Genomic DNA, 15,145 nt, shown 5'->3' on the forward strand with positions numbered 1-15,145 from the left:
TATTATTTTACTTTAATGTTAATGAATGCATTTTACTATTCATAATTTAAAGGACTGAATATCATTCAATCACATGAATATTTTAAACATTTTTTACATTTTGTTTTAAATTTTCTTCTACTAAAGAATAACAATGGCACATATCCTTTAGAAGAGAATTTTGACAACTCTAATAGAATTATATTTGTTCTTATCCTACACCTAGTAATGCTATCTCTAGAAGTTTAACCTGAACGTACACTTTCATATGTACCAAATAGTATTTTCATAAGGTTTTCTTTATGATCATTTTTTGTAACAGTTGAAGATGAAAAACAACACAAATAACAATAAGGGGCTCTTTAATAATGGCTCATTATCAAATGAGTTACAGTATAAGGACAAAGACAAATGCAAAAAAAAAAAATCTAAAACTTCAATCAGAAACAAAATTATATTACTTTTGTTATAATAATTGTGACATTATTTGTGTGTTATAACATTTAACAACTAAATCTAATGTTTCTAGCATCCAAGTTATTTCAGGATAAGAGAAAATAAACATAACTATGAAAATACAAGTTAAAGGAAAGAACCTGGTAATGTTATATTCAAATGTAAAGTGTCAACATGAACTTATTATTTGCTAATTGAAGAATATTTTCTTGTTTTGCCCACTGAAAAAGTATAAACCTTTCAAGCTTATAGGCTTAACTTTCAGTAGTCAGGAAACAGAGGAGGTAGGTGGATAAGTTAAACAATACCATGAATGAAAAATCAGACAAAATCCAAATGGGCAGTATTCTGCAAGACAACTCATACGGTATCCTTAAAAAAGAAGATGCTATTAAAAATTGGGGTACTATCTGCTGGGCATGGTGGCTCACGCCTGTAATCCCAGCACTTTGGGAGGCCAAGGCGGGTAGATCACGTGAGGTTGGGAGTTCAAGACCAGCCTGACCAACATGGAGAAACCCTGTCTCTACTAATAATACAAAATTAGCTGGACATGGTGGCACATGCCTGTAATCCCGGCAACTCAGGAGACTGAGGCAAGAGAATCTCTTGAACCCGGGAGGTGGAGGTTGCAGTGAGCCGAGATTGTGCCATTGCACTCCAGCCTGGGCAACAAGAGTGAAACTCCATCACACACACACACACACACACACACACACACACACACACACAAAATAGGGGACTGCCTTGAATAAAGAAACTAAACAGATATAACGACATATGAAATGCATATATATGTATATGTGTGTGTGTATATATTATATATATATGGTGAATAACTAGAGAGAGGGAGAGAGGACCAAAAGCAGCTATGACAACTCTTAATTACTGAATCTAGGCTCTATGATTTCAGTGTTCATCTTCTCCAACTCTCATGCTGAAATTTGATTCCCAATTAGAGATGGGGTTCAATGGGAGAATGGGGGGTGTTTGGATCATGAGAGAGATCTTTCATTAATAGATTAATGCCCACCCTGGGGGTGAGTGAGTTCTCACTCTATGAGTTCCTGAGAGAGCAGTCACCTCCCTGCTGTCTCTTCTGCTTCCTCTCGGGTAGTGAGTGTCCTGTCTGCACATACCGGCTCCCCTTCCATTTTTGCCATGAGTAGAAGTAGGTTTGAGACTTTGACCAGATGCCCAGTCTTACAGCTTGCATAATCCTGAACCAAATAAGCTTTTTTTAAATAAGTAAATTACCCAGTCTCAGGTGTTAAAGCAATGCAAAATGGACTAAGATATGAGGTGAAGGCTACACAGGTGTTAATAGTACAAGTCTGTTTTTCTGTATCTTAAAAGTTTTCTCAATAAAGGGAATGGTTTCCCAACTTAAAAATATGCAAAAATATTTAAATGGAATTATAGTAAGATGTAATGTATGGCCAGGACTAAATTGGGTTGGGAAGTCCAGCAGTAACATGTATTTGAGGGACATCTGAAGAAATTTGAACAAGGATTGCTATTAGATGTAATGAAAACTTCTTTACATGAACAGTTACAGGTTACTACTGGGGAAAAAAGGCAAGTAAAGTGAAAAACACAATGTACTATGTGGTTCTCTTTTTAATTAAAAAAAATAAGTGGAAATGAATCCACAAAGCTTGGTATAGTGACCGTCTCTGGTTTGTAGGAATGTACCATTTTATTTCCTTATTTTTGTTTATCTCTTTTTGTCACTTTTTGCAATGAACATATGTATTTTTATAATAATAAAATATACTTTCAAAGTAGAAATATATTATTTAAAAAAGAAAACTCATCACTGCTAACATGAATATGAAATTATTTGCACAATGTATTTACTTTCTATTCAAACCTACTTTCTTACAAAATAAAATAACTTGGAAAATTTTGTGGAAACAGAATTTAATGACAATTTTGTTTCTAAAATGTAATTATTAAAAATAAATGTTAAATATTGCAGAATTTTTCTTTCTAATTTGACAATATATTGAATGCATTATACCTTAAAGCCCAAGAAGATTAATCTATTTTGTAACTGATTTTCCTAGTTTATAATATCCCCAGAGTGGTAAATCATAAAAAAGAATCTTTCAAATTATTATTTTCACTACAATGTAGTCATAGGAAGCCATTTGTTCTCATTAGGTGAACTTTACTCTTTCCTTGCAGTTGTCTTCATGTTCTACTTGCTTAAAATGACACAGATGGATTAAGGTTTTTTTGTCCACTTCACATCACAAATACTAAAGTATTAAAACTTTTATGAAAAGAGAAATGTTAGTATCATATATTTTCATTACATGTGTGTCTCTGAACATATTCAGGCTATTATGGTATTTTTCCCTTCATTTTACTATTTTAAAATTAAAAAGTGGATCTGGGTTAGGCTTTCATTAGGTATATGCATGTCAGGAACCTTAAAATACACAGAAAAACAGAATTCCAGATTTCTAAAATGTACAATATAACATATAAAAATATATTCTCTCTGTCTTTCACATTCACTCAACTAGTATTTGTGTAATAAATACTGAATGTCAGGCATCTTCTTAATGTTTAATTCTTAGTCTTAAAGATTTTGTGGACCTTTTTTAAAGAAAATGGTTAGTAATAACATTTCTGCATCTGTGTGTAACATACAGTTATAGTCCTGATGTTCCTTTTATTACCCCTATTCATTTATAAAGTTATGTGAAAGCAAAAAAAAAAGAGTAAGAGATATTCCAGACACTGAGATTGTAGCAGCGAACACCAAGCATACACAACCAGACAAGTTTTTTGTCTTCATAAACCTCATATTCTAGTCAATGAAGACAGGCAGTAAACTAAAAACTAAAGAAGTAAAAAAGAGAATTTCACACCATATTAAGGGCATAAAGGAGATAAACAGAAAGATGACATTAAGGGAAACCACATGAAGGGAAGGAGCTACTGTCTAGAAAAGAGCCATCAGGGAAGATGGTTCTGCCAATGTTGCATTTGAGCTGGAACTCGAGTGATGGGTCACTGTTCACAGAACCAGAACAAGCGTGGTGACAGGGAAAATCATACTACCAAGAACATTCAACTCCTGCTGAGTGCTTCAGGATTTCCTCATATTGCTTTTGGTCTTGTCATGTTACATTTAGGCTCTACACATTCTAATCTATGTAACACCACAGATACATTTGCCGAAAATAAAAAATAAATGCAAACACACAGCTTACGTTGTGTTGTATTTCTAATTTGAAACACACACACACACACACACACACACACCGAATGGCTCAATAAGGCATATAGGATAGAATCCACGCTCCCCAAGCCAGCATCCATGGCTGCTAAAATTGTACCCTCCCCTATTTATGAAATTAGAACACCTACTGTTTTCGAACTAAAACCTTTTATTCCATCAACACTGATTCATTACAAACTGTTAATCATTTTCTAAGTTTTTATGTTTCATTTTGGTTTCTTTTTAACCATTTCATCTGGAATACCTCTGCCCCACAATATATCTCTATTTTAAGCCAAGCTCCAATTTCATATCCTTGATTGGACAACGCAAACAAGGAGTGATTTCTCTTTCTGTAGAACTCCCTCAGCAGTTATCAGTTCTATTTAACCTACCTTTACAGTTACCAGTCCTATATAATGTTGCCAGTTTCCTATATTAACATGTATCTGTCCTATTCATTATAACTTACCATCTTTGTAGTATGGCTTATCCTTTCATATATTCATTTATATCACTCTAACTAAATTTTTACATTCCTGGGAGCAGATATCATATTCTATGCTTCTTGCAATTTATACTTGTTTTCATATATATTACCAGCACAAAATGAAGTCTCTTTTTGTAAAAAGGGTGAAATATTTTGAAATGTCTTGTATTTCTTATTACTTAAAATTGCAATAAAGTTTAGAGATTAAAATATAATAATAAGATAATAATTGTTGCAGACTAACAAAATTCTGTTGAAGCTTTGTGTTTAGTACTTTGGATGGTGACTACGGGTTGCAAAAATACCAGGACAGCCACGTGAGACTTATGTAGTGCTTAATTATTTAATTTTCTTGCAGTTTTCTTTAAGATGGAAGAATACATAAAGAAAAAAAGTTTATTAAAACTTGTTTTTGTGCTCTAATTATAAAACCAAGGGAATGAAAATATTTGCTAATTAATCTTCCCTCTTTAATCTCATGTTTGGTAATAAAGCATGTTTCATTGGAAGTTGGGAGCCTATAAGCATCACTAATATATTTGTTATAAATGTTAAGAGCAATTTTTGATTGAGAAAATCATAAATAGAACCGTTTTATGTTGGTCTGTATTTGTTAAAAGTGTGTAAACATTTAAAATATTCATATTAAGTAAAATTTCATTTTATTTTATTGATTTCATTCATTTCTTTTTGTTTTCTTCTTTTCAAGGCCCTGTGGAATCCTACATGCACTGAAGGTTTATTTAAACCAGTACTTATTTCAACTTAGGTTAAATCATTATCTGACAATAAGAAATGCATCACTAATCTGTGACATGTAAAATATTGAGTAAAATCAATCTTTTCATCATTTCATATTTTAAGTATGTAATATAGAAATATTTTCAGTTCAATTACTTCACAATTTTTGCATTTGCAAAAATCATATAAAATATTGATGAATTAAGATTCAACTAACATATTTCTGCTTTATTCTCATTGTATTTTGAAAACAAAAATAGATTTTGTTTAAAAAATTCTTTCTATATGTAAATATTCTAAAATGTAATATTCCACTTGGCACTAAGTATTTTTTGTTCACTCTTCTCATCCATGTCATTGGTCTCCCTTGTTATAGTCTTAATTTAATTTCATCACATATTCTATGTAGATTAGATCAGTTTGAAAACAATGCCTTTAGTGTCTTCCATCTTAGTAGGACATTTCCTACTGAAGAATAAAATTATCTACGGTCTTTTCTCCCTCGCATCAAGACCAAAAGATGAAAGCAGTATGTCTTTAATTAGAATAAATAACGAAGAGTCTTATTCTAACTACAGAAAATATAACACCTGTTTAGATTCCTAAATAGTTGAAGATGGTTTATTGGAAATTAACCTCATATTAAAGGGAGTCTCCTGAATGTATCCTAAAAGGATATCTGTGGCCTGGACTTGAATTGCTTCCTGATTTCTGTGTGTCTCTGTCTGTTGCCTTTGCATAACAGGTCACTTTAATTATCAAGTGACCAGGTGGCTACAAGGCACTCCTGAATGTTGCAGTTTACTGCAAGGATAGGTGACAGAGATAGACAGCCCAAAAGAATGGCTCAATGTTGTGGTCAGGGTTCAGAGCAATAAAAATGCCATAGAGCCAAGAAGAAGAAAGCAGGTTTTACTGAGAGTTCTCCCTGTCGTGCAAACAGACAATGAAGTAATCATGGTTAATGGTGGTAACCTTTATAAATATGCTATGAAATTAATTAAATTATTTCAATCATTATGTGACATGTGTTATGAATCGTAAATGCTGGGTGCAAAACATGGTATTAAAATAAAAACTATAAATATATTTATTTACACAAAATGGTGTATTTGCCCTTGTTGATTTTGCCTCTTAAAACACCCTCTGTGATCTAAAATACAAAAACATTTTTTGTTTTTCTAACAGTTTTCTAGAGTTCCTTCTTTATCCTATTCTTATCTCTTTCTTTTTATTGTCTTATTTTATACTTGAAACCTTTAAATGTAGATAATGCAAAACTCCATCCCCTTAAATTAAAGCACTCCCCTGATAAAGGTTTTTATCTACATGAATGGTCAATACCATATTATCCTGAAGAAGCAAGAATTCAATTGAAGATCTTTTCACCAGGCTACCAAGACAAAATAATTTGTATTAGCAACTGGAGTAAGTCAATAAAGAAAGGTACATTTTTTCCTCAAATGCAATTTAGCAGAAGCTTTAACTGCAGACAAGAAAAGGTCACCTAACTAGGTACAATTTTATGATTTCTTTTTAATACCAGCAAAACATTATTTTTCTTCCCTCCCTCCCTTCCTCCCTTCCTCCCTTCTTTCCTTCCTTCCTTACCCCTCCCTTCTCCTCCTTTATCCTTTTATTCTTTCCTTGTAATTGAATCAATTCTAAATATACGTCAGTAAACATATTTTCATATCAATAATTTTATTTTCAAGGGGAAATATTTTCAGACTTTCTCACAGTGTTCATTATATAATTTGTCCATTAGACTCTTAAAGTGTTTTATAAATATTTATTTGATTACATTAAAAGTGAAATTAAAATAGGGATTAATGGGGATGTTGTTTTTGTTTTTAGAAAATGCATGAGAACTGTTGTAATTTTTGTGCTATATTCCAACGTGTAAAAAATTATGGTTGATAATTATTTCCCAAAGGGGGGACAAGAGACATAAGTATTTATTGATCAAAGGAACATTGTTTTCTGCTGTTATGCCAGCATGTTTGTCCAAAATATTCTAACAGTTATTATTTCAAAATATAAGATTGAGCAGACTTGTCGTCATCTTTCAAATAAAGAAACTAAAATTTGAAGAAGTCGAGTAACTTTCTCAAATTCATATAACTTTTCTAACAAAAGACAAAGACATAGATTGTTCTCATATGCCCCAGATCAAAAGTCAGGGTTTTGTTTTGTTTTCCTGGTTCCAAAATGCTGGTGGGTTGTAGAAGAGCAGAATTAAATAGGATGTATGCATTGATTACATATGCAAATATATAATTGTGTATTATATATACATTATATTATTAAGCTTGAATTTTGAAGTACTCTTTATGAACTAGGGATAATTGCAATGGTAAACATTTACTGTGTGAATGCTACCTACTATGCCTAAGGTGTGAAATGTATGAGTTAAGGGAATTATTTTATGAGTGAGAATTATTTATATAAATATAGAGAAATGCGTGGAAGGAAAGCCATGGACCCTTTTGCTAGGTACTTCAATGACTATGAACATATTTTATTTATGTTTTAAATCATTCTGACAATTTAATTTGACTTACCAAGTTTTAGAATGTAGGCACTTATCATTATCTGTTAAGTTTATTACATATAGCTATGTTTTAAATGATTTTTTAATGAAGACCCTAAAGTAATATGTTATATGTAGATGTTACTATATGATATACATATGATTTTATTGTGACACACATAAAAACTTCCTTGCTGAAGTTATCCAAATTGTATCATTTTCCTTAGTTACCTAAATTTAATATTGTTTTAAATATTTATTTCTTTATAAAACAAAATGCACTTTCTTTTTCATATTTAACTTGCAACTAGAAGCAGAAATGACCAAATTTAACAAGGAGATGCTTTTCATGTTGTATTTTGAGCTTACTTCTCCTTACAGTACTCTCCAAATACAGTTATATATTATTTTCAATTTTTAATATATAATCACTCTCTCTAAAACAAATCTCTATCTTACTTGGTGATTTTTTAGGTAATCACCAATATTATATGCCGGCACCTTGAAAAAGAAACAGTAACACTAACTCATTTTCAAACATATCAATTTCATTTGCTGTATTTACTTGAAACAAGTCTACATATCAATGAATAGATCAATGTATATATCCCTCATTGGAGGAAAGAAAAACTATTCTTTCTTGGTGTTAATAAGCATTAAGAGTTGTTAGAATATCCTGTCTTCTATTTTTTTTTTTTTTTTTTTTTTTTTTGAGACAAGGTCTGGCTCTCTCTCCCAGGCTGCAGTGCAAGTGATGCGATCTTGACCCTGCAACCTCTGCCTCTCGGGCTCAAGCCATCCTCTGACCTCAGCCTCCCAAGTAGCTGGGACTAGAGGCACACACCATCATACTCAGCTCATTTTTTTGTGTTTTTTATAGAGATGGGGTTTCACCATGTTGTCCAGGCTGGTCTTAAACTTGTGAGCTCAAGGGATCCACCCACCTTGGCCTCCCAAAGTGCTGGGATTACAGGTGTGAGCTACCACGCCCAGCTGGGAAATATCCTGTCTTTTAAATGACATCTGTTGGTATCTGAATTTGCATAATGAAGAAGAATATGATAGGCTATAAAATGGGAGGAAGAAGAGATATGTAAGCATGTTATTTTATCTTTTACACCAAATCGTACGTTTTGAATCTATGTATTGGTGCTCTCTTGCCTCTCTTGTGTGAAGCCTTTTTTTTTTTTTTTTCTATTTTCCTCTGATTTTTGTATGGGGATACACATTCAAGAAATTGATGAACAAGAGTCTCAAATGATAATAAAATATTTTCTGGCTGCTTTCTTACTATCTGAAAGCTGTTTGACTCCTTAATTTGTAAACTTGTGGTCACGTTATATATGGGCACACACACACTTTTATAGTAAATGAGGGTTTCCTCATTTAAAGCTATCTTTTTTTAAAAAAAAGAAAGAAACTTGATACAGAGGAGAAAATATGTAGGTAGCATAAGTATTCTTTGGGAAGAAAGGGCAAGTTTCCTGACTCCCAGAAATAAAAATGGCAGGTGAATGCTAATTTTATCCTGATGGAGAAAAGCAATTATTGCAGCAAGGGTAAAAAGATTGCTTCTTCCCTCTAAGATATAGTTTAGATTTTTTAACTTACCTAAAAAAATTATATATATTTAATTAAATATATATGATATGTAGAATTAAATATATATTATATACAAAATGTATATATTATATATAATTTTTAAATTATTTTTCATATTATATATATATATTAAAGGAAGTATTCCCTCACCCCTGTAAGGAAGAATAACCAGTAACTGAAACTTTGATGAACAGCCTGGAAGGTATATGTGCTAATAAATTTTGAATATAATGGTTGGGGAGAGTGAATGAATGTCATGCCTTCATGCCCAGGCTCTTCAGAAAACTTTCTTCGTAATGAGGCTGGCAAGATTTCTGACCTGAGAAGAGATTTCTGTGTACATTTTCACTAAAGATAACAACAGTAAGCTTGAAAGAACAAGTAACGTTGGCAAGAAATATGCTACACAGATTTTAATTTTGTTTACCTCGTGGTTTGTATATTCCTTAAAAAGTTATTGTGTTCATATAGATTTAGGGTTCAATTTATATTTCTAGTACAATTTTTATAGAACATTATTTTGTGAGTTATTCATTTTGAGATAGTGATCATCTGACAGCCATTCGGTTGTAGCTACATGAATTTTAAGAATAAGATCCTGAAAAATAATGACTAACCTCTTGAAAACTACCTGATCCATTTCAGTAATGCCTATGCAACATGAGTAAAACTTTATACAATATACTAATAAACATGTACTCTAAAAGGGAGAGAGACAGGAGGCAGAGACAGAAAGAGAGAGAGAAAGAGGGTCTTGTTCTATCACCCAGGCTGGAGTGCAGTGGTGCGATCATGGCTCACTGCAGCCTCAACCTCCTGGGCTCAAGCAATCCTCCTGCCTCAGCCTCCCGAGTAGCTGGGACTACAAACATGAGCCACTGTGCCAGGCTAATTTTTCTTTTTTTTTTTGGAGATGGTGTCTCACTATGTTGCCTAGGCAGGTCTCAAACTACTGGCCTTAAAACATCCGCCTGCCTCAGTCTCCCAAAGTGCTGGGATTACAGGCATGAGCCACTGCCCCCAGCCTGTTACTTTTGTATCGGAAGGTAAATTTTAGAAAACAAGTAACCAATTTGTATTGATTTAAAAAGTGAAAAATATCAGGCCGGCGTTGTGGCTCACGCCTGTAATCCCAGCACTTTGGGAGGCCGAGGTGGGCGGATTGCCTGAGCTCAGGAGTTTGCAATCAGCCTAGGCAAAACGGTGAAATCCCGTCGCTACTAAAATACAAAACATGAGCTGGGCGAGCGGCTTGAGCCTGCAATCCCAGCTACTCGGGAGGCTGAGTCAGAGAATTGCTTGAACCCTGGAGGCGGAGGTTGCAGTGAGCCGAGATGACGCCACTGCACTCCAGCCTGGGTGACAGAGCGAGACTCCGCCTCAAAAAAAAAAAAAAAAAAAAAGAGTAAAAAATACCTAGTAGAATGCTATGTATCCGTTGGAAATTTATTGTTGGTTATTAATGAAAAAAATCAATGGTGAGCTAATACAAAAGACTGCATTGTCAAATTAGACTCATACCAATCAGATATCTTACCCCAATATCAAGGCTTACTATTCATTTCACTTAAGGAACATGTTATTCGTGGCACTTAAGGAACTCAGATGAAGCAGGAACAGGTCTGGGGTGTGGAAGGCAGCTCTCCAAGCTCTTTCATTCTACATTGAACATCCACTTTCAGATCCACAGTCATAGCTCAGATCTTTAGGAGAAGTTTTTTGGAATTACCTCACACAGCAGAGAGAGTGTTTCATTCATGAAATATCTCTATTTTATATCCCAACATTGTGGCATTTTCCAGGGTGCCATGCTCATAAATCCATAGATTCTAAGTTCATTTAGTCAAATAAGTCCTTAACCTGGGACACGCTGTTAACATTTCCATATGTAAGGACCCTCCTTCTACCAAATACTATTAGTCTATTGACCTGCAGGACTAATTTTCTTGTTGACAGAGATTAGAAGTTACCTGTTTTCTTTCTCGTGAAGACAAATCAGTTGCTATAACTCCTTCTTCCCCACCTGCTCTGTCTCCACCATTCACTCTGAGCATGATATATGCCATTTACATGAATGGTAAATCATGTCTTGGATTTTTCATGTCTCTATTATTGTGAAGAAAATGCTTTATAGAAAATGTATATCTGATCGAGACCACAGTTATTTTGGTTTCTCTTCCGTGTTTTGAATGTTTTAAAACACAGTTGAAGGGAGAGATAGGAGAGATTGCTTTTCTTGATGATTATCTTTATGTTTCCCTTCATTTTTCACTTTCAGCAAACTCGGAAATTTTGAAGGACAAAGAATTTAGTGATTTAACTAGGAAAAAAACTAATATTCAATTTTTTTTTCTGGATTTGTGTCATAATATACTACAGAAAGAGAAGAGCCAATAATTTAAATTTATATATCATATTTTAAATTAGAGGTATTTTTTAAAATTATTTTTTCATTTGCTATTTATGCAGAATTACGCCTGCTAGAATAATAACACATTCAGCTAATTGGAATGGATCATGTTCCTTCTTTATTATGTCTTTCTTTCAGTTATACTATAGACTTCATTACATATTTTATTGAATATAATTGCCTTTCTCAAAATATTTCAGATGTTGTTTTATTTAATGAGTTATAAAATCTGTGTTGTTTTATATTTCATTTTCTTTTACTTGGTGTGTATCAGAAATACATGACAATTCCCATAAGAGAAAACACATAAGAAAACCTGAATACAATATTTGCAGCCTGATTTCTGTGTTCTCCTGCTTTTCCACAAAGACTCTGTTATTTCTACCCTCAAGTCTCAGCACCTTTAGTGCCCGAACCGCTAATGCTATTTCTTCTCGCTTAGCTTGTTTGTATGAAAAGAAAACCAAGTTCCATATGCCTCTCCCTACCCCAATATATTTCATAACTTCTCCAGGCATCATTGAACTCCATCTTCTCTAAATCACTCTGCAGTTCAATAATGGCTAACATTTTTTTTTTAATCTATTTCAGGGGTTGTTCTAAAAGTTTTACATATTTTAAATATTTTGATCCTCACGAAAGCTATAAAGTAATTACTCTACATGATTTCCTTTCACAAGAAAGAAAACTGAAATATAGAGGAGTTAAGTAACTTGCTCACAATTACATGACTAGTATTATTAGCAGTCAAGTATTCTGCTCAATAGGGAAGTATCACATATACATCACCTTGGTATGCCACTTTTCAAAAAATAGATAAACTAAAATTTTAATAAGATAACTTTTTGCCTTTGATTTTTATAATTACAATTAAGGGTGATACTAATAATTATAGTGAGTGATATAATGCTAATATTATAAGCATGAGCAAATACAAGATACTTTAATTTTAATTCCTCAAATAGAATAATGACTAATATTTATTAGGTGCTGCTGTGACAATGTTCTAAGTGCTTTATTATGTATATTGACTTATGTAATCTTAAAAACAACAGCAAACTCAAGAGAGATTGTAATGTTATTCTCAATTTATAGAGGAGTCTGGGTGCAGTGGCTCATGCCTGTAATTCCAGCACTTTGGGAGGCCGAGGCGGGTGGATCACTCGAGATTAGGAGTTTTAGACCAGCCTGGCCAACCTGGTGAAAATTTGTCTCTACTAAGAATACAAAAATTAGCCAGGCATGGTGCCAGGTGCCTCTAATCCCAACTATTCTGGAGGCTGAGGTAGGAGAATCTATTGAACCTGGGAGGCTGAGGTTACAGTGAGCCTAGATAATGCCACTGTACTCCAGACTGGAGGCAAGACTCCATTTCAAAAAAAAAAAAAGATTATAGAGGAGTAAATTATGACCTAGAAAGGTGACATGAAATTCTTAAGGCTATTCATGTCAAACAAGTGGTGACATAACTGGTAAGTAAATATAAGCAGTCTTGATTTCAGATTTTAACACCCTTTACCACTATACTGTATCCAAACCTCCCCCATAGCACAGAATGAACTATATCCATTATCAGTCAGAGTAAGCTAGATGGCACTGGAGAAACAACAATTCCCAAATATTAGAAGTGACTCTTAACATCAAATATCGATTTCTTGCTTATGCTATATATCCATTGCTGTTCAGCAAGCAACACTTCTCCATGCTCCCTCACTCCAAGACTCAGGCTGGTGAAACAGTCCTCCTGTGTTATGTTGCAGTCTCAGTGGGAAAGAGAGAATGTCTTAGATTGTACAACAGGTCTTAAATTCCAACCCAGAAGTGACATATAATACTTCTACTCAAATTTCATTGATCAAAACATAGCAAATCACATGATCACAGGTAACTCACTCCAGGGAGCAAGGAGGAGCAAATCAACATATGCCTGCAAGTGGGGAAACGAAGTTTAACCAGCATACAGCACCAGTGCCTGCTATTTTATCTGTTTTTCCATGGATTAATCTGGTCTTAATGAAAATATGGAAAGTATCATTTGGTAAATATGCTACGTTACTGACACGAAATATCTTGGATTCCATCATATTTTTTCAGAAAAATGTAATTAAATTTTTTAACCTGCAATTGAATATTTCTCCTTAATGTATCACACATACATAAAGCTATCTCAATTTTTAATATATGACATAAACATTATTTACATCATATTCTCCAGCTATGTTTCAGGAGCTCAATTAGATTTTTCAAATATTTCAATATTTTAAAAAATATCTCTGCTTGCAATCAATGCATTATCTACTGAATTGCCTGGAATTTGTTGATGTTACCACAGTCCTATTCCAGCTTATTTTAACTATTAAAACAGTCATACTTGATTATATGTAATCTAAACATTATTATACTTGTCAGAATTAATTCACGGTGACAGCGTTATTTCAACAACCCTTTTTAGTCATTTATCTCCTTACAACCTATCATGAAGCACATTTTTTCCTTTGCAAGTATCTCTAGAGACTGTAAGTGACAAGTATAATATCTTAAATGTGTGAACAAAAATGACTTTCCTGTTCCCAAACAATATGCTTTGCTTGATCCAGAAACAGATAATTTGCATCAACTGAAAAAATAGGTATCATGTAATTTTTTCTCCCTGCTAACTTAATGGTAAACCTTCCCATAGCATCTCCTAAATCATGTGTTGTATTTTCAGCCTTTAAGATATAAAAATATGACTGCCTTTAATTCCCACATTACCCAATTTACATTTGTACTTAATTAGAAAATTGTGTACTGTAATTTTAGTTCATAAACAAAGTAAGCTCCATCTTTCTGCCCTTTTTTCAGTGTTGAGTGTAAAGTGAAATCCTTGGTACTATTTTTTTTTCCAGTCTGTAATTAATTTGCAAATTCCTACTATGGTAATTGATTCAAATGATTTTCATTATACAATAGTTAGGTAAACATTCATTATATCAAGATGGTGGTTAGCATTACCCAAAATCTATTGTTTAACTATAATCCAAATATAAATGTAAATATAAATAAATATATATATGAAATTACTGTCTTCACTTTTCAGACAATCTTTTCCAATTCATTTTCAGGATTTAGAAAATAATTATTGAAGTTGGAAGAGAACATTAATCAGAGTTTTAGAGATACATATATTCTTGTTCTCAATTTTTTTCATTTATTCTTTTTCTATATTTACAACACATAGGATGAAAACAAAGATTTATCAATATGAGAAGTATTATGAGGCCATGTTTTATTGTCACAATTTAAAATCTTGTCAATAGAATTTTTTAATACACAAATTATGAGAATATATCAATTCTCACTGGCAATAATTTTCTAAGTTTTGTAGATTCTGAAATTTTAAGCATTTATATGCGTCATAAAATTGCATATTTATATGCATTCTTATGCTTTGTAAAAAATAGAATTAGGTAAAATAATCAGACTATTAAGTTCAACGTAATTTTATTTCTCAGCCAGACTTTTCTAGGAATTCATGATTCACATGAATTCATGTGATTTTTTGTTTAATTATTTATTCAAGAAATGTTTACTAAAAACTTACAGTGTGTTGGGTCCTTGGGCTATAAACCATATAGCACCACGTACTGACCGACCACAGATGAATAGAGTCTAGCAGGATACATAGGCATAATCACAGTGCTTTTTAATGTTATTATA

The 15,145-nt window shown here is 32.9% G+C and overlaps 1 protein-coding gene across 6 annotated transcripts in view; it reads left to right on the top strand.

The window, feature by feature from the left end:
* The window catches only part of CCSER1 (coiled-coil serine rich protein 1), a 1,459,661-nt gene that overhangs the window by 791,244 nt on the left and 653,272 nt on the right, over nucleotides 1-15,145 (top strand). For 3 of the 6 annotated variants that reach the window (XM_054484478.1, XM_054484475.2, XM_063663911.1), the window contains one exon: nucleotides 4,870-6,005. The exons of the other annotated variants lie outside the window; for them this stretch is intronic. In XM_054484478.1, the coding sequence (XP_054340453.1) occupies nucleotides 4,870-4,929 (60 nt within the window). In that variant the 3' untranslated portion in view covers nucleotides 4,930-6,005. Of the gene's footprint in view, nucleotides 1-4,869; nucleotides 6,006-15,145 lie in introns of those variants that run through there. 6 annotated transcript variants of the gene reach the window in all.

The sequence above is a fragment of the Pongo pygmaeus genome, chromosome 3 (genome assembly GCF_028885625.2).
Source record: "Pongo pygmaeus isolate AG05252 chromosome 3, NHGRI_mPonPyg2-v2.0_pri, whole genome shotgun sequence".
Taxonomy (NCBI): domain Eukaryota; kingdom Metazoa; phylum Chordata; class Mammalia; order Primates; family Hominidae; genus Pongo; species Pongo pygmaeus.